Source organism: Mobula birostris, chromosome 24 (assembly GCF_030028105.1).
Source record: "Mobula birostris isolate sMobBir1 chromosome 24, sMobBir1.hap1, whole genome shotgun sequence".
Lineage (NCBI taxonomy): Eukaryota > Metazoa > Chordata > Chondrichthyes > Myliobatiformes > Myliobatidae > Mobula > Mobula birostris.
The window spans coordinates 1,713,937-1,734,147 of NC_092393.1; the positions used below are offsets into that span (position 1 = coordinate 1,713,937).

At 46.6% G+C, this 20,211-nt stretch overlaps 1 protein-coding gene across 1 annotated transcript in view; it reads left to right on the forward strand.

Annotated features, from left to right (window-relative positions):
• LOC140187201 (protein HID1) overlaps window positions 1-20,211 on the forward strand; it is a 251,216-nt gene that overhangs the window by 172,026 nt on the left and 58,979 nt on the right. The window contains exons 14-16 of the mRNA XM_072242269.1: window positions 5,626-5,853; window positions 6,179-6,315; window positions 10,289-10,318. Coding sequence (XP_072098370.1) covers window positions 5,626-5,853; window positions 6,179-6,315; window positions 10,289-10,318 — 395 coding nt within the window. The remainder of the gene's footprint in view (window positions 1-5,625; window positions 5,854-6,178; window positions 6,316-10,288; window positions 10,319-20,211) is intronic.

Consider the following 20,211-nt stretch of genomic DNA (forward strand, 5'->3'; position numbering starts at 1 on the left):
AGGAATGGGGTTGGAGTTGAGCAGCACTGTGAATTTAATTTATAATTACCCTGCAGATGGAATATATGCTGAGACAGTGCAGAAGAAACTTCACTTCTTGTCTAACCCATGCTGCCCCAGCCTGGTACTGGAGTGCCATAGAGTCTTGAAGTGATAAAGCACAGAAAGAAGTCCTTCAGCCACCATGATCTATTAGTCATATATACAAATCCCAATTAACAGCAATTGATCTGTAGCTTCCTATAACTTTGTGATTCCAGTGCTGGTCCAGATGGTTCTTAATGTCAGAGTCTCTACCTCCACTATCTGCCAGGAAAATGATGAAGTGCAAGATCATAATGAGGTAGATTGTGAGTTCAAGAGTCAAGCTTATTGTAGATGAGTCTGATGACAGTGGGGTAGAAGCTGTCCCTCAACCTGTTGGTACGTGCTTTCAGACATTTGTATGCTCTGCCTGAAGGCAGAGAGAAGATGAGGTAATGTCCAGGATGGATGGGATATTTGATTATAGAAAATAGTTGCAGGAGTAGGCCATTCGGCCCTTCGAGCCTGATTATGCTGTGTACTGTACTGACGCAATGAGAAACAGAGACAGAGTCCATAGAGGTTAGAACAGTACAGCACAGGAACAGGCTCTTTGGCCCATAATGTTGTGCCAGACCAATCAAATTAATAATCAGATGGCTAACTAAACTAATCTCTCCTGCCTACACAATGTCCATATCCTTCTATTTTCCTCACATTCATGTGTCTAACTAAACATCTCTTAAAAGTCTCTAACGCTTCTTCTTATTGCCACCCCAGAAAGCACATTCAAGGCCACTTTCTGTGCAAAAAAACTGCCCCTCACTTTGCCTTTGCAATTACACCCTCACCTTAAATGATATATATTTCATAGAACATGGAACATAGAATAGTACAGCACAGTACAGGCCCTTTGGCCCACAATGTTGTGCCAACCCTTAAACCCTGCCTCCCATCTAACCCCCACCTTAAATTCCTCCATATACCTGTCTAATAGTCTCTCAAATTTCACTAGTGTACCTGCCTCCACCACTGACTCAGGCAGTGCATTCCACGCACCAACCACGCTCTGAGTAAAAAACCTTCCTCTAATATCCCCCTTGAACTTCCCACCCCTTACCTTAAAGCCATGTCCTCTTGTACTGAGCAGTGGTGCCCTGGGAAAGAGGCGCTGGCTGTCCACTCTATCTATTCCTCTTAATATCTTGTATACCTCTATCATGTCTCCTCTCATCCTCCTCTCCAAAGAGTAAATCCCTAGCTCCCTTAATCTCTGATCATAATGCATACTCTCTAAACCAGGCAGCGTCTTGGTAAATCTCCACTGTACCCTTTCCAATGCTTCCACATCCTTCCTACAGTGAGGCGACCAAAACTGGACTCAGTACTCCAAATGTGGCCTAACCAGAGTTTTATAGAGCTGCATCATTACTTTGCGACTCTTAAACTCTATTCCTCGACTTATGAAAGCTAGCACCCCATAAGCTTTCTTAACTATCCTATCTACCTGTGAGGCAACTTTCAGGGATCTGTGAACATGTGCCCCAGATCCCTCTGCTCCTCCACACTACCAAGTATCCTGCCATTTACTTTGTACTCTGCCTTGGAGTTTGTCCTTCCAAAGTGTACCACCTCACACTTCTCCGGGTTGAACTCCATCTGCCACTTCTCAGCCCACTTCTGCATCCTATCAATGTCTCTCTGCAATCTTCAACAATCCTCTACACTATCTACAACACCACCAACCTTTGTGTCGTCTTCAAACTTGCCAACCCACCCTTCTACCCCTCCATCCAGGTCGTTAATAAAAATCACGGAAAAGTAGAGGTCCCAGAACAGATCCTTGTGGGACACCACTAGTCACAACCCTCCAATCCGAATGTACTCCCTTCACCACGACCTTCTGCTTTCTACAGGCAAGCCAATTCTGAATCTACCTGGCCAAACTTCCCTGTATCCCTTGTCTTCTGACCTTCTGAATAAGCCTACCGTGTGGAACCTTGTCAAATGCCTTACTAAAGTCCATGTAGATCACATCCACTGCACTACCCTCATCTATATGCCTGGTCACCTCCTCAGAGAACTTTATCAGGCTTGTTAGACACGATCTCCCTTCACAACGCCGTGCCTTCTGTCCTTGATCAGATCATGATTCTCTAAATGCCCATAGATCCTATCTTTAAGAATCTTTTCCAACAGCTTTCCCACCACAGACGTAAGGCTCATTGGTCTATAATTACTTGGACTATCCCTACTACCTTTTTTGAACAAGGGGACAACATTCGCCTCCCTCCAATCCTCCTGTACCATTCCCGTGGACAACGAGGACATAAAGATCCTAGCCAGAGGCTCAGCAATCTCTTCCCTCACCTCGTGGAGCAGCCTGGGGAATATTCCGTCAGGTCCCGGGGACTTATCCGTCCTCATGTATTTTGACAACTCCAACACCTCCTCTCCCTTAATATCAACATGCTCCAGAACATCAACCTCACTCATATTGTCCTCATCATCATCAAGTTCCCTCTCATTGGTGAATACCAAAGAGAAGTATTCATTTAGGACCTCGCTCACTTCCACAGCCTCCAAGCACATCTTCCCACCTTTATCTCTAATTGGTCCTACCTTCACTCTGTCATCCTTTTTTTCTTCACATAATTGAAGAATGCCTTGGGGTTTTCCTTTACACTACTCACCAAGGCCTTCTCATGCCCCCTTCTTGCTCTCCTCAGCCCCTTGTTAAGCTCCTTTCTTGCTTCCCTATATTCCTCAATAGACCCATCTGATCCTTGCTTCCTAAACCTCATGTATGCTGCCTTCTTCCACCTGACTAGACTTTCCACCTCACTTGTCACCCATGGTTCCTTCACCCTTCCATTCTTTATCTTCCTCACTAGGACAAATTTATCCCTAACATCCTGCAAGAGATCTCTAAACATCGACCACATGTCCATTGTACATTTCCCTGCCAAAACATCATCCCAATTCACCTTGCCCTTCCCCAATTAAAAAGTTTTCTGTCCTCTCTGATTCTATCTTTTTCCATGATAATGTTAAAGGCCAGGGAGCAGTGGTCATTTCAACCCTTGGAAAAAGATGCTGTTTGTCTAATCTATGCCTCTTAAGATCTTATAAACCTCTATCAGATCTCCCCTCAGCCTCCAGCACTCTCAAGAAAATAACTAAAGTTTGTCCAACCTTTCATTATAGAATATGCCTTCTAATCCAGACAACATCTTTGCAAACCTCTTCTATGCCCTGTCCAAAGCCTCAATATCCTTGCTATAATGGGGTGACCAGAATTGTGTGCAATGTTCCAGAATCGCCCTATCTAGAGTTTTAATAAGCTGCAACATAACTTGCTGACTTCTGAATTCAGTGCATCAACTAATAAAGACAAGCATGTCATATGCCTTCTTAACCACCTGATCAACCTATATGGCCACTTTCAGGATCTATGAACTTAACTCGAAGATCCCTCTCTCTGCTCATCAGCTCTGTACAGCATCTTCCCTTTATCAGTGTTGATGGCCAGATTAAACTCAATCTGCCATTTCCCTGCTTGTATCTGCAACTGGTCTATCAGCTGGTGTGTTTTTTTGCCAGTCTTCTACACTATCCACAGCACCACCAAGCTTTGTATCATCTGCAATCTTACTAACCCACCCACTTACATTTTCATCCAAGTCATTTATTTTTGTAGTACTTCTCACAAATTCCGTACCTATCCTTATCTATAGTGATCTTAAAATTTAAGGAGTTGTGGTCACTGTTTACCCACTGAAAGGTTGGTTACCTGGCCAGGCTCATTATCTAACACCAGGTCCAGTACAGGTTGTCCTCTTGTGGGACTATTTACATGTTGATTTAAGAAACCTTCCTGGATGCACCTATCAAATCTTGCCCGTTCTAGATACCCTGCACTCAGAAGGTGCTGGTTTATATTGGGCAAGTTGGAGTTCCCCATGACAACAGTCCTTAATCTGCCTGCAGAGCTGTTCGTCATTGTCCCGCTGGCTTTTGGGGGGTGTGTCTGTAGTACAATCCCATCAGAATGATTGCAGTGGGTGAACCCTCCATTATGTCTCCTCTAAGTGCATCTGTGATATTGACCCTGATTAGTAGTGCAAGTCCTCTACCTCCTTTAATTCCCTCTCTATTATTTCTGAAGTGTCGAAACCTTGCAATATTAAACACCCATTCCCGTCCCTCTCTCAAACAAGTCTCCATAATGGCCATGACATCCTAGTTCTATGTACTGATCCGTGCTCTAAGTTCATCACCTTTACCCATCATACTGCTCCTGGCATTAAAATACACACAGTTCAAACTGTCTGTCCCATCATAGCTGTTACCTTGCCCTGCCTGTGTTTACTGACCCTGACATCTACATTCCTCTCCATCACCCCACTTTCTGACATGGTGCTCTCATTCTCATCCCCTTGTGAAAGGAGTTTAAACCCTCCTGAGTGGCACTGTTGAACCTCCTGGCCCAGGATATTGGTTCCCCTCCAGTTTAGGTGCACCATGCCCCTCTTGTAGAGGTCACCCCTGCCACAGAGGAGGTTCCAGATACACAACAACCCGAAACCTTGCCCTCTGTACCGGTTCGTTGGCCACTCATTCAACTGTACTATCATCCTATTCCTACCCTGACTGGGAATAATCCAGCAATTACAAGATTACTACCTTGGAGGCCCTGCTATTCAGCCTTTTTGTAAACACCCAATAGTCACTGCGCAGGACCTCTTCCCCCTTTCTACCTATGTCAATAGTGCAGTATGACCTCTGGCTGCTCACCGTCCCTTTTGAGAATATTCTGCAGGCATTCTGAGACATCCTTGACCTTAGCACCTGGGAGGCAACACACCTTCCTGGCATCTCTTTCACAGCCACAGAATCTCATGACCTATCAACTCTACTATCATTATCGCTCGACCTGACTTTACCCTTCCCTGCTGAGCCTCAGAGCCAGCCAGAGTGCCACTGGCCTCGTTGATGCTGTTGTGCACCGCTATGTCATCTCCCCAGCAGTACTTTATGAAGAAAAGGATCCAAAAGGGTATATTTGTTGGTGAGGAGAATGGCCACCGGGAAACTGCACTGACTGCATACACTGTTTACTTCTCCTGGTGGTCACCCATCTGAAGTCTACATTCTGGGTGTGACCACCTCAAAAGCAATTTCATTTACGAGGCTGAGCTATATCTTCAAGTCTGTGCTGTTTCTTGGAGTCATATGCACAGTAGTTGCTATACGAAACCACGGTGCATCCAGACAGGATGTTTTCTATGTGCACTGATTAAAAATGGTCAGCGTCTAACTGCCATCCTGGGAACATGTGACGGGACTTTGCAGAGGGAACTTTATTTGGTCCATGTAGTGTCAGATGTTTGCTGAGTTACTAATATTTGATAAATGAGTTAAGACAGAGGTTAGTTGTGATGAGTTGTGGAAGCTGTGCTATGTTGTACCTATCTCAGTGAATAATGAGGGACGAGTGGGGGTAATCCCCATAGCTGTGACCTGTTTTTTGGGATGGTGCTTGCTGCTGATTTTTGGATGAATCTTTCTGCAGACTGTTGACACTCTTTCTTGTTTTAGGAAATTCAAACCTGGTCTATGCCATCATTCGGAAGCGCAATGTCTTCCACCAGCTTGCCAATCTCCCGACTGATCCTGCTGCCATCCAGAAAGCCATACAGAAGAAGAAGAAATCAGCTGAGCCCATTTCACGGACTAACTCACAGGAGGGAGTGTCCATGGAAGGATCGCGGCCAGCGGCTCCTGCAGAACCGGGCACTTTGAAGACCAGCCTCGTGGCAACCCCAGGTACTGCCTGTAAACACAGCCCTACTACAGAACAGTCCCACACTAGACAAGGATCTCACCCTGTCATTTCCCCACACTACTGGCTCTTACACTGCCATCCATTACCACTCGGCACTCAGCCCTCCTCTGGTCGTAGGTTGACTCTGGTCACTGGTTATCACTGAGCTTGCTCTGGTCACTAGTTATTGCTGAGCTTGCTCTGGTCGCTAGATATCACTGAGCTTGTCTGTTGTCATTAGTTACCACTGAACCTGTCTGTGGTCTCCAGTTATCATTGAGCTGTGCTCTGTTAACATTGAACTCACTCTCCTTACTCTGTGCTCAGGTATCGATAAACTTACAGAGAAATCACAGATCTCAGAGGATGGGACAATGAGCCGTGTAGATCAGGTTCAGACTGAAGACTGCAGTCTTACAGTGACCAGTGACACTGAATCATCAAGTGGGGTTGCTGATGTTCAGGTATTCTTACTATGTTATTCTAACCTCTCACTCCATATCCCTTTCTGGGTCAGTTCTATAGACCTTAAATGAAGAAAAAGGTCTAGTTACATTCAGTTCCCTTGACTTCAAAAGGTCCTGAGGTGTTTTCCAACTAATGCACCATTGTTAGAAATGGAGATAATGTGGGAAAGACTTGCTTACCTGTTTAGTTAGATACTATAAGCAACATTATCAGGGACCTCCTGTCAAGCCAAATGAAATCAAATCAAATCAAGTTTAATTATTATTCAAACCAGATATAGCTAAACAAAACAGCACTCCTCTCTGGCTAAGATGCAAAATATTCAAAATAGTAAGCAAACACTCAAGAATAGTGGGTAACGTAATTCTAAATATTGATCAAGGAAGCATATTCACTCAAAACAACATATATAGTCCAAGACCCTGAGTGACAGTATGCAGTCACATGCAATCCAGCCGTGTCATTCCACTGCTTGAATGCAGGAGGGAAGCACCGACGGGAGACGCCAGGCCCCAGCTGAGCTCAACCCTGCTGTAGCACTTCCGTGACTCTCACCCGGTCTGCATTAGCAGGCAAGCCCAAGTCTTGAGGCCTAGTTCTCGCTACAACTGAGGCTACGTAGCTCCCGTGTCAACTGCCCCTCCACCAGAAAAGGGTGACAGACCTACCACAGCTTAGATTATCATGGTCCAACAGTGTTTTGCGTCGTATTCTGCACTAACTTCGATGCTTCCAAGTGGCGACAGCAACATGGACTGCAGCCAGGTCTGCTCCTTTGAACCCAAACCAGCTCCTCCGATGTCCTGACCAGTGCCTTGAAACCTTGGCCGACACCTCGGCTGGCTTCACCGCAGACGTCAGTCCAGCTGCTACGATCAACGAGCAGCTCACTGATGGAGTAGCCCTGCAGTGGACCATAAGACATAGGAGCAGAATTAGGCCATTCAGACCATCGAGTCTGTTCCGCCATTCCATCATAGTCTATCCTGGATTCCACTCAACCCCATACACCTGGCTTCTCGCCATATCCTTTGATGCCCTGACCAATCGGGAAAGTATTCATTTCCTCTTTAAATATACCCACGGACTTGGCTTCCATCGCAGTCCGTGGCAGAACATTTCACAGATTCACTACTCACTGGCTAAAAAAAATTCCTCCTTACCTCCATTCTAACAGGTTGCCCCTCAGTTCCGAAGCTATGCCCTCTATTCAGGATACCTCCACCAAAGGAAACATCCTCTCCACATCCACCTTATCTCGTCCTTTCAACATTCAGTAGGTTTCAATGAAATCCCCCCCCCCCGCATTCTTCTAAATTCCAATGAGTACAGGCCCAAAGCTGCCAAATGCTCCTCATAGGTTAACCCCTTCATTCCCAGAATCATCCTCGTGAACTTCCTCTGGACTCTCTTGAATGACTACACATCCTTTCTGAGAACTGTTGACAATACTCAAAGTGCAGCCTGACTGGTGCCTTATAGAGCTTCAGCATTATCTCTCTGCTTTTATATTCAATTCCCCTTGAAATAAATGCCAACAATACATTTGCCTTCTTTACCACAGACTCAACCTGTAAATTATCCTACTGGGATGAGACCTCTTCAGTCCCTCTGCACCTCTGATGTTTGAATTTTCTCCCCATTTAGATAATAGTCTGCACTATTGTTCCTTTTACTAAAATGCAATATCATATGTTTCCCAACACTGTATTCCATCTGTCTCTTTTTTGCCCATTCTTCCAATTTGTCTAAGTCCTGTTGTAATCACATTGTTTCCTTAGCACTACCTACCCCTCTACCTATCTTCGTATCATCCACAAACTTTACCACAAAGCCAACAATTCAATTATCTAAATCATTGACAAACAATGTGAAAAGTCGTGGTCCCAATACTGACTCCTGAGGAACACCACTAGTCATTGGCAACCAACCAGAAAAGTTCCCCTTTATTCCCACTTGCTGCCTCCTGGCTGTCAGCTATGCCAGTATCTTTCTTGTAATGGCATAGGATTTTATCTTGTTAAGCAGCCTCAGGTGTGGCACATTGTCAAATGCCTTTTGAAAATCTAAGTAAATAACATCCACTGCCTCTCCTTTGTCCACTTTGCTTGTTACGTCCTTGAAGAGCTCTAACAGATTTGTGAGGCAATATTTCCCTTTACAGAAGCCATGCAGACTTTGACTTATTTTATCATTAGTCTCCAAGTACCTTGAAACCTCCTCCTTATTAATACTCTCCAACACCTACCCAACCACTGAGGTTAGGTTAACTAGCCTATAATTTCAAACGAGAAAATCTGAAGATGCTGGAAATCCAAGCAACACACACAAAATGCTGGAGGAACTCAGCAGTCCAGGCAGCATGTATAGACAAGAGTAGGAAAATAGAGGACTATGCACTAGGGAGTTCTAGGCAGCCTGTGGAGTAGGTTATATGGTCAGCATCACATTGTGGGGCGAAGGGCCTGTAATGTGCTGTAAATTTCTGTTCTAGTATAGTCAACGTTTTGGGCCAAGACCCTTCAGCAGGTCTATAATTTCATCTTGCTTTCCTCCCTTCTTAAAGAGGGGAGTGACATTTGCCATTTTCCAGTCCTTTGGGACCATGCCAGAATCAAGTGATTGTTGAAAGATCATGACCAATGCATCCGTTATCTCTTCTGCAACCTTTCTCAGGACCTGGAATGTAATCCATATGGTCCAAGTTACTTATCCACCTTAAGTCCTTTGAGTTTGCCTAGCACTTTTTCCCTTGTAATAGCAATGTCACTCACTCCTGCTCACTGTCACTCGTGGACCTCTGGCACACAGCTAGTGTCTCCCATAGTGAAGACTGATACAAAGTACTGACTAATTTCATCTGCATTTCTTTGTTCCCCATTACTACCTCACCAACATCATTTTTCAGTGGTCCAATGTTAACTCTCAACTCCCTTTTACTCTTAATATAACTGGAAAAAACTTTTAAGTATCCTGCTTTATATTATTAGCTAGTTTGCCATCCTATTTCATCTTTTCCTTTCATATAGTATCCAACGTTCTTAGAGTAGAATTGTCTTTGGATCGCAAAAAACAAATTTTACAGTGAGAAAAGCAGCTTCGGTTGGCTCCCCAAAGGCCGCTGTGTTCTTGCACACTGCCATCTTACTGGAAGGGCTCTCAATTCTTCCACATTTACAGAAATATATCCACATTGTCCATAGCTTGGATTAACAACAAATATGAAGTTGAGGTAGAAAAGTAAGAAGCAGCTTCAAAATCTCAGTGGCCCATTTAGTTTGGTGGAAGAGGGGAAGAACTGTAAATTCTGTGCTTTGTGTTTGAAATGCATATGATGGAGAAATCCAGCTTTGAAATCATTCAGTTAAAAGAAGGGATCAGGCAGAATGTGTGGAGTGAAAGAGTTATTGTTTCAGAACAGCTTTTCATCCGAGAGATGAAGTGAATTTTGAGTTGTAAAGAAGCTGAGAAGGATGGAGAGAGCAGAAGTGAAGCCTGACAAAGGAAAGTCGGGAATTAAATAATGAACAGGTGATAATGTAAGGCAGATTGGTAAATTAAACTGGTTTATTACTGTCACGTACTAAGGTACAGGGGAAATCTTTGTTTTGCATGCCATCCATACAGATTATTTTATTACAGCAGTGCTTTGTGGTAGTACAAGGGGAAAAAACAGGAATAGAATAAAGGTGAGCAGAATTGGTGACAGCACAATTATTTCTGTTTTGTGCCATTCTCCCTTTATCTTCCCTGTCTTTTTTTCATACTCGCCCTCGTTTTCAATCTTTTCTCCCCTCCCCATTTCCAATATAGCTTCAAAGCTATTTAATTCTGTATCCAGTGCTGAAAATGTCATGTGTCAAGTTTTCCTCCACTGATGCTACTGACTCTTTGCAAAATATTCTGACTTTATTTCACATTTCCTGCTGTTATAGGTTTGTATTCATGTGTTTTCTTTTTTGCCACCAGGGAGATGCATTTGCCTGCCATGCAGTCTGGGTAAGCATGATCATACCATTTCTGAGCAGCTATCTACATGTTTCTCTCTGCCATAAAGTTGACGTAGTTCTGACATAGCAATTTCCAGCATGTGACAATGCTGTGTCTACAGTGCTATATTTGCAATAACACACGAATGCTGGAGGAATTCAGCAAGTCAGATATCATTTGTGGTGGAGAATGAATAGTTGATGTTTCGGACTGACTAATGAAGGGTCTTAGCCCGAAATCTCACCTGTTTATTCCCTTCCATAGATGAATCCCGCCTTGCTGAGTTCCTCCAATATTTTGTGTGTGTTGCTCAAGATGTCCAACATCTGCAATATCTCTTCAGTTTATGTTATGTCTGCAGAGCTGTGTGTAGATGGAATTGGCTGTCCTTTGCCGCTGTGCCTCAGGTCGAAAATGGGACTACCTGAAGAAAATACAGCAGCTGTGGAAACCATAAGGAGGACTTTCCAACAACTAGAGCAAACTAGTTTAACGATAGAAGGTAGAGGGTAGTGGTGGAGGGGTGTTATTTGGACTGGAGGGCTGTGAGCAGTGGTGTTTTATAGGGGTCAGCACTTAGAACTCTGCTGTATGTAATATATGCAAATGACTTTCACAAAAATGCTGATGAATTAGTAAGTATACATACAACACAAAAGTTGGCATTGTGGATGGTGAAGAATGTTGGCAAAAGGCACAGGTTCAGTTTTAGAAATGGGCAGAGAAACAGCAGATGGAGTTAATGCAGGCAAGTGTGAGGTTTGGAAGGTCAAATATAAAGGGAAGATGTATCATTAATGAAAGGACCCTTAAGTCTTAGTCATACTTTATTGATCCCGGGGGAAATTGGTTTTTGCACAGTTGCGCCATAAATAATAAATAGTAATAAAACCATAAATAGTTAAGTAGTAATATGTAAGTTATGCCGGTAAATTATGAAATAAGTCCAGGACCGGCCTATTGGCTCAGGGTGTCTGACCCTCCAAGGGAGGAGTTGTAAAGTTTGATGGCCACAGGCAGGAACGACTTCCTTTGACGCTCTGTGCCGCATCCTGGTGGAATGAGTCTCTGGCTGAATGTACTCCCATTAACAGTGCTGATCAACAGAAAGATCTATGATCCAAGCCTATAGCTTCCTGAAAGTGGTTGTACAGGTTGAAATGGTAGTCAAGAATGTGTATGGCAAGTTGCCTTTATTAGTTTCAGCACTGGATTCAAGAAGTTATGTTGTAGTTTTATAAAACGCTGGTTGCACTATTATGGTGGTTGTGTCTCGGGGTCCGAGGAAGACTAAACATTGTGCAGGCATCTGTGGATACACGTGACTTTGGAGGCCGAAGGCTGAAGCACACATGCGGTCGCAGGTTGGACATGGAATGGCGGTTGTTAGAACAGGTGCATACACAGCTTTGTGGTGTCGGTCTCGTGCTGCTGCAAGGCGCCGATTTCTGTCATCCTCAAAGTCAGACAGCACACATCAAAGTTGCTGGTGAACGCAGCAGGCCAGGCAGCATCTCTAGGAAGAGGTACAGTCGACGTTTCAGGCCGAGACCCTTCATCAGGACTAACTGAAGGAAGATCTAGTAAGAGATTTGAAAGTGGGACCACCAACTGCGACTCTAGCCTTGAAGATGCAGCTTTTCTGGTCGGCGCGCCACGCAGCCCTGTCAGCTGCGGACTCCTCAAGTTGTCGAGGCTGGAGGTCTGCCCATTTGATGTACGATTTCAGATTGTCTTTGAATCTTTTTTTGGGGCAGCCCTGATTGCGACTGCCATGCTCAAGCTCACCGTAGAGCAGCTGCCTGGGGATTCTTGTTTCACCCATGCGGATTACATGGCCAGTCCAGCATAGCTGGGCCTGGACGATCCTTGCCTCAATACTTGTGCTGTTGGCTCTGTCAAGGGCTTCCTGGACGGTCCTGCCATCGAATCCTCATGACTGACCACAGAGAGCGCGTGTGAAACTGCTCCAGCTGTTTGATGTGCCTGCAGTACAGGGTCCAGGTTTCGGAGCCGTACAGGAGAGAGGTGAGGACCACAGCTTTGTACACCTTGAGCTTGGCTGAAAGCTGAATGTCCTTGTGCTCCAGAACTTTGACACGGAGTTTCCCAAGTGCCTGGCTGGCTTTCCGGATCCTTGCTATGATCTCTTTGTCAAGGGGTCTGTCACTGGAGATGATGCTTCCTAGATACTTGAAGCTCTCCACATTCTTCAGGACAGTGCCGTCGATGGTGATGCATGGCTGAGGAGGGTGACTGTTTGGTGCAGGTTGTAGGAGAACTTCTGTCTTACCGAGGCTGATTGTCAGGCCGAACAGCTTTGAGGCTGCGGAGAACTTGTCGACAATCGTCTGCAGGTGGCTCTCCTGGTGGGCCACGAGGGCACAGTCATCAGCAAACAGGGCTTCAGTGATGAGCCTCCTCAACATTTTGGTCTTTGCAGCAAGGCGTCTCAGGTCAAACGTTGATCCGTCTAGGCGATATCTTATGTAAATACCCAGGTCTAGGTCCTTAACAGCATGCTTCAGCACTTGGGTGAAGAAGAGGTTGAAGAGCACTGGTGCTAGGACGCACCCTTGCTTCACGCCATTTGAGATGTTGAAAGTCTCAGATGGGGAACCATCTGAGAACACTTCTCTTGTCATGCCATCGTGGAGCAGGCGGATGAGTGTAGTGAATTTCTGCGGGCAGCCAAGCTTTCTAAGGATGATCCACAGCGCGTTTCTGTTGACTGTGTAAAAAGCCTTCGGGAGATCAATGAAGACAGAGTATAATGTCATGTTCTGTTCCAGGCACTTCTCCTGTATCTGTCTCGCTGCGAAGATCATGTCGACAGTGCTGCATTCGGGTCAAAAGCCACATTACGACTTGGGAAGGTTCTCTTCTAACACTCCTTGGAATCAGTCTGTTGAGGATGATGCGGGCGAGGATTTTTCTGGCGATGAAAAGTAGTGAGATGCCTCTGTAGTTCCCACAGTCAGTCCTTGAACCTTTACTTATGTAGAGGGCGATTATTGTTATGTCTCTGAGGTCAGGGGTCATCTCTTCTTCTTCCCAAATGCTAGTCAGAGTGCTGTGGAAAGCCTCAGGTGATAGCTTGCTGAGTAATTTGTACAGTTGAGCAGGCATTCCATCCTTGCCGGGCGTCTTATCACTGCTCATCAGCGTGATAGCCTTCTTGACTTCATCTATCGAGGGAGGATCATCTAGTTCCTCGTGAATAGGCTGTTGGGGGGTTTGGTCCAGAGCAGACTGGTTGACCGATGAAGGACGGTTCAGGAGCTGGCTGAAATGCTCTTTCCATCTGTGTTGGATGCTCTCGTTGTCCTTTAGCGGTGTAGTTCCATCAGTGGACAACGGTGCAGATGAGCCAGATCTTGAGGGGCCGAAGATCAACTTGATGGAGTTGAAGAGCAGCTTTGAGTTGTTGATGTCGGCGAAGTGTTGCACCTCTTCAGCTTTCCTATCCCACCACAGGTCGTGCATCTTGCGAATTTCCCATTGGGCATGGGCCTGAAGGGATTTGAACCGCTCTTTTTTGGGAATGGAGCTTGGGTCGTTTTGCCACTCCATGAATGCTTTGTTCTTCCTGGCCAGGAGATCTTTGATGGCACTGTCATTCTGGTCGAACCAATCTTGGTGGATCCGGTCCTTGGGCTCTGAGGACTGATTTTGCTGTCTCCGTCACCATCTCTCTAAACTGATTCCACTTCTGGGTTGGCCCACCAGTTAGTGGTCTGTTGGCAGACAGCTTCTCATCAAGAGTGGTCTGGAATTTGTGAAGATACAGCGGCTCTTGGAGTCTGGCGGTGTTAAAAGCTGTTCTGATGAACTTAGGACGCTTGAGATGGTGGGGAGTAATATTTAGCTTCAATGTGGTGCGGACAAGCCTGTGGTCAGTCCAGCACTCTGCTCCTCGCATGGCTCTGGTGATGAGGACATCCCGGATGTCTCGGCGATGTACTAAACATAGTCGATCATGTGCCAATGTTTGGATCTTGGGTGCATCCATGTTGTCTTGTACTCGTTTGCCAGCCTGAGCACAGTATTTGTGATGAGGAGGTCATATTCTGCACATTTGCTAAGGAGCAAGAGGCCATTGCTGTTCATATTGCCAATACCATGTTTGCCTAGAACCCCTTCCCAGCGACTGTGATTGCAGCCTACTTGGGCATTGAAGTCACCGAGCAGGATTAGTTTGTCGTTGGCAGGGAATGAGCACAGTACAGAGCTAAGTTCGGCATAGAACTGTTCAATGGTCTCGTATTTGCTGGTCACGGTGGGGGCATAACTGCTAATGACGGTTGCATGACGATTGTGGCTGAGGGGCAGACGTAGCCACATAATCCTTTCGTTAATCCCCATGGGCAGGTCGGAGAGTTGTTTCAGGAAGCTGGACTTGACTGCAAATCCAACTCCATGAATCCTCTCTTCATCTTGCGCTTTTCCTTTCCAAAAGAAAGTGTAGTTGCTGGTGGTTTCAGTCAGGGATCATTCCTCCCTCAACCTGGTTTCACTTAGGGCTGCGATGTCGATGTTGTAGCGTGAAAGTTCCTTGGCAACAAGGGCTGTTCTTCTTTGGGGTCTTACTGAGTTTGTCCATGAGTGTGAGGACATTCCATGATCCTAACAGAAGATTCTTTCTTGTCCTTTGAGTGTAACTGCATTGGCGGATGAACTGCCAGCCGCGGCAAGCTGGCCAGTTGTCTGTCTGTAGGGTAGGCAATGTTAGGCCAACTTTTCTAGGCCCCTCCCTATCAAAGGGTGAGCAGTGCTGTCCTGAAAAGGGCTGCTCAGTCGCCATTGGTGCTGCCGGACTCCTCTGCTGCCCTGGGTACAGAGAAGAACGACCACTTGTCCAAAGGCCACCTACGTGCGGGTTTCTGTCTACAACTCCCAGTGGTCACCTCCACCTGTTGCTTCGCCACTCCCCCATCGCCGTAGGACTTGTAGAAGACTGGTAGGAATTGAAAGTTGGGAGATGAATGAATGTTGCACAATGTAACCAGTGCGTGAAAGATATTAAAGTGGAAAAGCCTTGCACTCCTCCACACTACCAAGTATCCTGCCATTTACTTTGTACTCTGCCTTGGAGTTTGTCCTTCCAAAGTGTACCACCTCACACTTCTCTGGGTTGAACTCCATCTGCCACTTCTCAGCCCACTTCTGCATCCTACCAATGTCTCTCTGCAATCTTTGACAATCCTCTACACTATCTACAACACCACCAACCTTTGTGTTGTCTGCAAACTTGCCAACCCACCCTTCTACCCCCACATCCAGGTCGTTAATAAAAGTCACGAAAAGTAGAGATCCCAGAACAGATCCTTGTGGGACACCACTAGTCACAACCCTCCAATCTGAATGTACTCCCTCCATCACCACCCTCTGCCTTCTGCAGGCAAGCCAACTCTGAATCCACCTGGCCAAACTTCCCTGGATCCCATGCCTTCTGACTTTCTGAATAAGCCTACCGTGTGGAACCCAGGCCCTTCGTAGAATCTCTGCCTTGCTCTTGAATCAAAGGAATTTAAGTACTATTAAGCGCGGTTTACTTTGTCTCTGGGAGGCCGCTGGACGAGCGAGTGATATGCCCTCTCAGTTTCAATTTCCATAGTCAGGGGAATCTCCAGCACTTCCTGCAGCAGCTTGTCTACAAAGTCCATCATCGACAATCCCTCTGCTCCTTCGGGAACATTATAAATCCTGATACTTTTCTGTCGCGATCTTCCCTCCTGGTCAAGCAATTTACTTTCCTGTTGATTTAATATTTTTATCGTCTTACTTAGTATCTGTTCCAAGTTTTGCACGCGATCTTCCACCTTTTCAGTTTGAGTCTTTGCCACCACTATTTTCTGATTGACGTTGGCGATCTCTGACTTTATATCATTGAGTTGCTGCTTTATATCTTTTTGGACTTCCCTTATCTCTTCCAGAATCTTTATCATATTTGCCGTTTCGCCTGCACGAGGCCCATTGTCAGCCTCGCTGCCACGCGCACGTGTAGGAGAGCCGCCTGCATGAGGCCCATCGTCGGCCTCGCCGCCACGCGCATGTTCAGGAGAGCCGCGCGCTGCACCTCTCTCTTCCATAGGCTCCCCAGTGATGCTTTTTTTTATCTTCATTCTTTCTCCCCATTCTTGTCCCCCCTTATCAATTCAGATATTTTTGAAAGATCTTATAATTGATGGATTAACGGGGCAAAATATGCGTTTTTCCAGAGGAGCTGTTGATTTGAGCTGCCGTTCTGAATGATGACAACACCGGGACCTCAGCACATTCTTTCTAAGATAAGGGGCACAAAACTGCTCACAGTTCTCCAAGTGAGGCCTCACCAGTGCTTTATAAAGTTTCAACATTACATCCTGCTTTTATATTCTAGTCCTCTTGAAATGAATACTAACATTGCATTTGCCTTCCTCACCACAGACTCAAACTCCAAATTAACCTTCAGGGAACCCTGCATAAGGACTTCCAAATCTCTTTATGCCTCAGTTTTTTGTACTTTCTCTCCATTTAGAAAATAGTCAACTCTTTCATTCCTTCTACTGAAGTACATAACCATACACTTCCTGACACTGTATTCCATCTGCCACTTCTTTGTCTATTCTCCTAATCTGTCTGAGTCCTTCTGTAGCCTCAAAACTACCTACCTCTCCACCTATCTTCGTATGGTCTGCAAACTTTGCAACAAAGCTATCGATTCCGTCATCCAAGTACACAACATCATTTGATTCTCCATTGTCTATCCTGCTTGTTATTTCTTCATAGAGTTCCAGTATAATTGTCAAGCAAGATTTTCCCTTGAGGAAACCATGCTGACCATGGCCTATTTTATCATGTGCCTCCGAGTACCCTGAAACCATATCTTTAACCATCGACTCCAAAGTCTTCCCAACCTCTAGGGTCAGACTAACTGGCCTATAATTTTCTTTCTTCTGACCTTCTCCCTCCTTGAAGAGTGGAGTGAAATTTGCAATTTTCCAGTCTTCCGGAACCATTCCAGAACCTAGTGATTCTTCAAAGATCATCACTAATCCCTCCACAATCTCTTCAGCCACCTCTTTCAGAACTGTGGGGTGTAGTCTATCTGATCCAGTTTCCTGACTGCCTCCCCCTTAGTGATAACAACTACACTTGCTTGCCCCTTGACACTCTCAAATTTCTGGCATGTTGCTAGTGTCTTCCACAGTGAAGATTGATGCAATTTTTCCCGTTAAAGATGGCGCCGGTAACTGGCGACTTTGCGCGTGCTCTCCCGAGCAAACTGCCCTGTCCACTATCCTATACCCGAGAAACTCTTCTGAACCTCCAATTTAGCAAGATCAAGATCAGCAACACCCTGGCGAAGCTACTGACCCAGCTGGAGATCACCGTGCCAGAACTGCTTCTTAAACTCCGGACCATACCTGGACCCAACCAACGAGGCCCACCACGTTCCCGGAGAGCCGCGGTCTGCTACCGTGCCGGAGCGCTTGGAGACACGGCCCATTCCGACCAGCACCTCTCCGGAGCAGACGACTACACAGAAGTGACGGCGGAGACCTCAAGGTGCCCCAGATGTTTTCCTGGAGCGACCACCGTAAAGCCCCGTTGGTGGCCATCCACAGCTACCGGAAATGAGGCCTCCGCCGCCGACCTCGGAAATCGAGCCCGAGGCTCGGCTGGAGCGGAGGCCTCCGCAACCGTGACTCGGCTTACAGACTTCTTTCAGCTGGGAGCCCGGCCATCCAGGATTAAGTGTCGGCTTCGGGGCCCAACCCAATCGACAGCCCGGGCCCCCGGCAGCTGGAAGTGGCAGCAGAGCCTCCCCCGTTACTCGGCCTGACCCAGAGCGCACGACGACACGACCCGTCGATCGATTCCCGCGGGACGCATCCACCGACCTCAAAGAGCTGCCAACAACACACTGCATCGATGGAAACCTGGAAAGATGCGCTCTTTACCGAGGAAGCGTGGGAAAAGAGCTGGGCTGCTGGTCAGATTGAAGCTGAGGGGCTTCAGGGTTCCTATGCCCACCATCCTACTAGCTAATGTGCAAGCCATAGAGAACAAGGTGGATGATCTTAAAGGGAGACTCACCTACTGCAGGGAGATGCAGAACTGCTGTGTATTCTGTTTCACCGAGACCTGGCTCTCCCCTGCCACCCCCGACTGTGCCATCCGACCGGAGTGATTTTCGATCCATCGGATGGACCGCACGGTGTCTTCGAGCAAGACGAGGGGATGTGGTGTCTGCCTACTGATCAACAATGGGTGGTGCTCGGACACAGTGGCACTGACAAACTCCAGCAGCCCGGACCTGGAACACCTGTCGGTGAAGTGTCGTCCCTACTATCTGACACAGGAATTCACCTCGGTCATACTGACAGCGGTCTACATTCCCCCCCAGGCGGACGTAGAGTGTGCTGTGAACATACTGTATGCCAACATCAGTGAACTTGAGACCAGGTATCCGGAGGCTTTGCTCATTACAGCCGGGGACTTTAACCAGGCCGACCTCAGAAACGCGCTGCCAAAGTTATACCAACATGTCTCCTGCCCCACTAGAGGCCCAAATATACTTGGCCACTGCTACACAGCAGTCAAGGATGCCTACCGTTCCGTCCCACGGCCTCACTTCGGAAAATCGGACCATCAGGCCATACTCCTCCTCCCGGCTTACAAACAGAAATTGAAGCGGGAGGTCATGGTGTCAAAAGTAGTGTCGCGTTGGACGGAGGAAGCGGATGAGGTCCTCCGTGACTACTTTGAATCGGTGGACTGATTAGTATTCAAGGATTCGGCAGCTAACCTCGATGAGTATGCCTCAGCTGTCACGAACTTTATTTGGAAATGCATGGAGGACTGTGTGTCTCGCAAGACGATCCGGGTATTCCCTAACCGGAAACCTTGGATGAATTATGAGGTCAAGTCCCTTTTAAAGGCTAGAGCTGCGGCTTTTAGGTCCAGGGATATCAGTCGCTACACGGAATCCAGGCGTGAACTCCGGAAAGCCATTAAGGGCGCCAAGAGGCAATATCGAGCCAAGTTGGAAGCCCAGGCTAACCAAGGGGATGCCAGTAGACTATGGCAGGGTCTAAATGAGATCACTGGGCACAAAGAAAAGGCTAGGAATATCAATAACCGTGGTGCTTCTCTTCCTAACGAACTTAACGTATTCTACGCAAGATTCGAACACGAGGAGCGTCCCGCTCCCTCCGGATTAACCGGACCTGGTGGCATCGGGATTCATCATCACCGAGGAGGACGTTAGAAGGGCCTTCCTGAAGATAAATCCAAGGAAGGTGATGGGCCCAGATGGTGTCCTAGGATGGGTTCTCTGGGCCTGTGCAAGCGAGCTAGCTGGAGTGTTTGCTGACATCTTCAACTGCTCCTTGCTTCAGTCTAAGATCCCCTTGTGTTTTAAGGAGGCAACGATAATCCCAGTGCCGAAGAAGAGCAAGGTGGCATGCCTGAATGACTATCGACCTGTAGCTCTGACATCAATTGCTATGAAGCGCTTCGAAAGATTGATTATGGTACACATCAACCTCGACGTTTTGCAATTCGCCTACCGAAGCAACAGGTCAATGGCAGATGCCATCTCCCTGGCCCTACATTCCTCCTTAGAACACCTGGAGAATAAAGATGCATACATAAGGCTCCTTTTCATTGACTACAGCTCTGCCTTTAATACCATCATTCCAAATAAACTGATTCCTAAGCTCCGGAATTTGGGCCTTAGCACTCAGATCTGCAGCTGGATCTTCAATTTCCTCACAGACAGGACCCAGGCTGTAAAAATAGGGGACAAGCTCTCCTCTACAATCACTCTGAGCACCAGTGCCCCACAAGGCTGTGTACTCAGCCCCCTGCTGTACTCACTGTACACCCATGATTGTGTAGCCAAGTTTCCATCA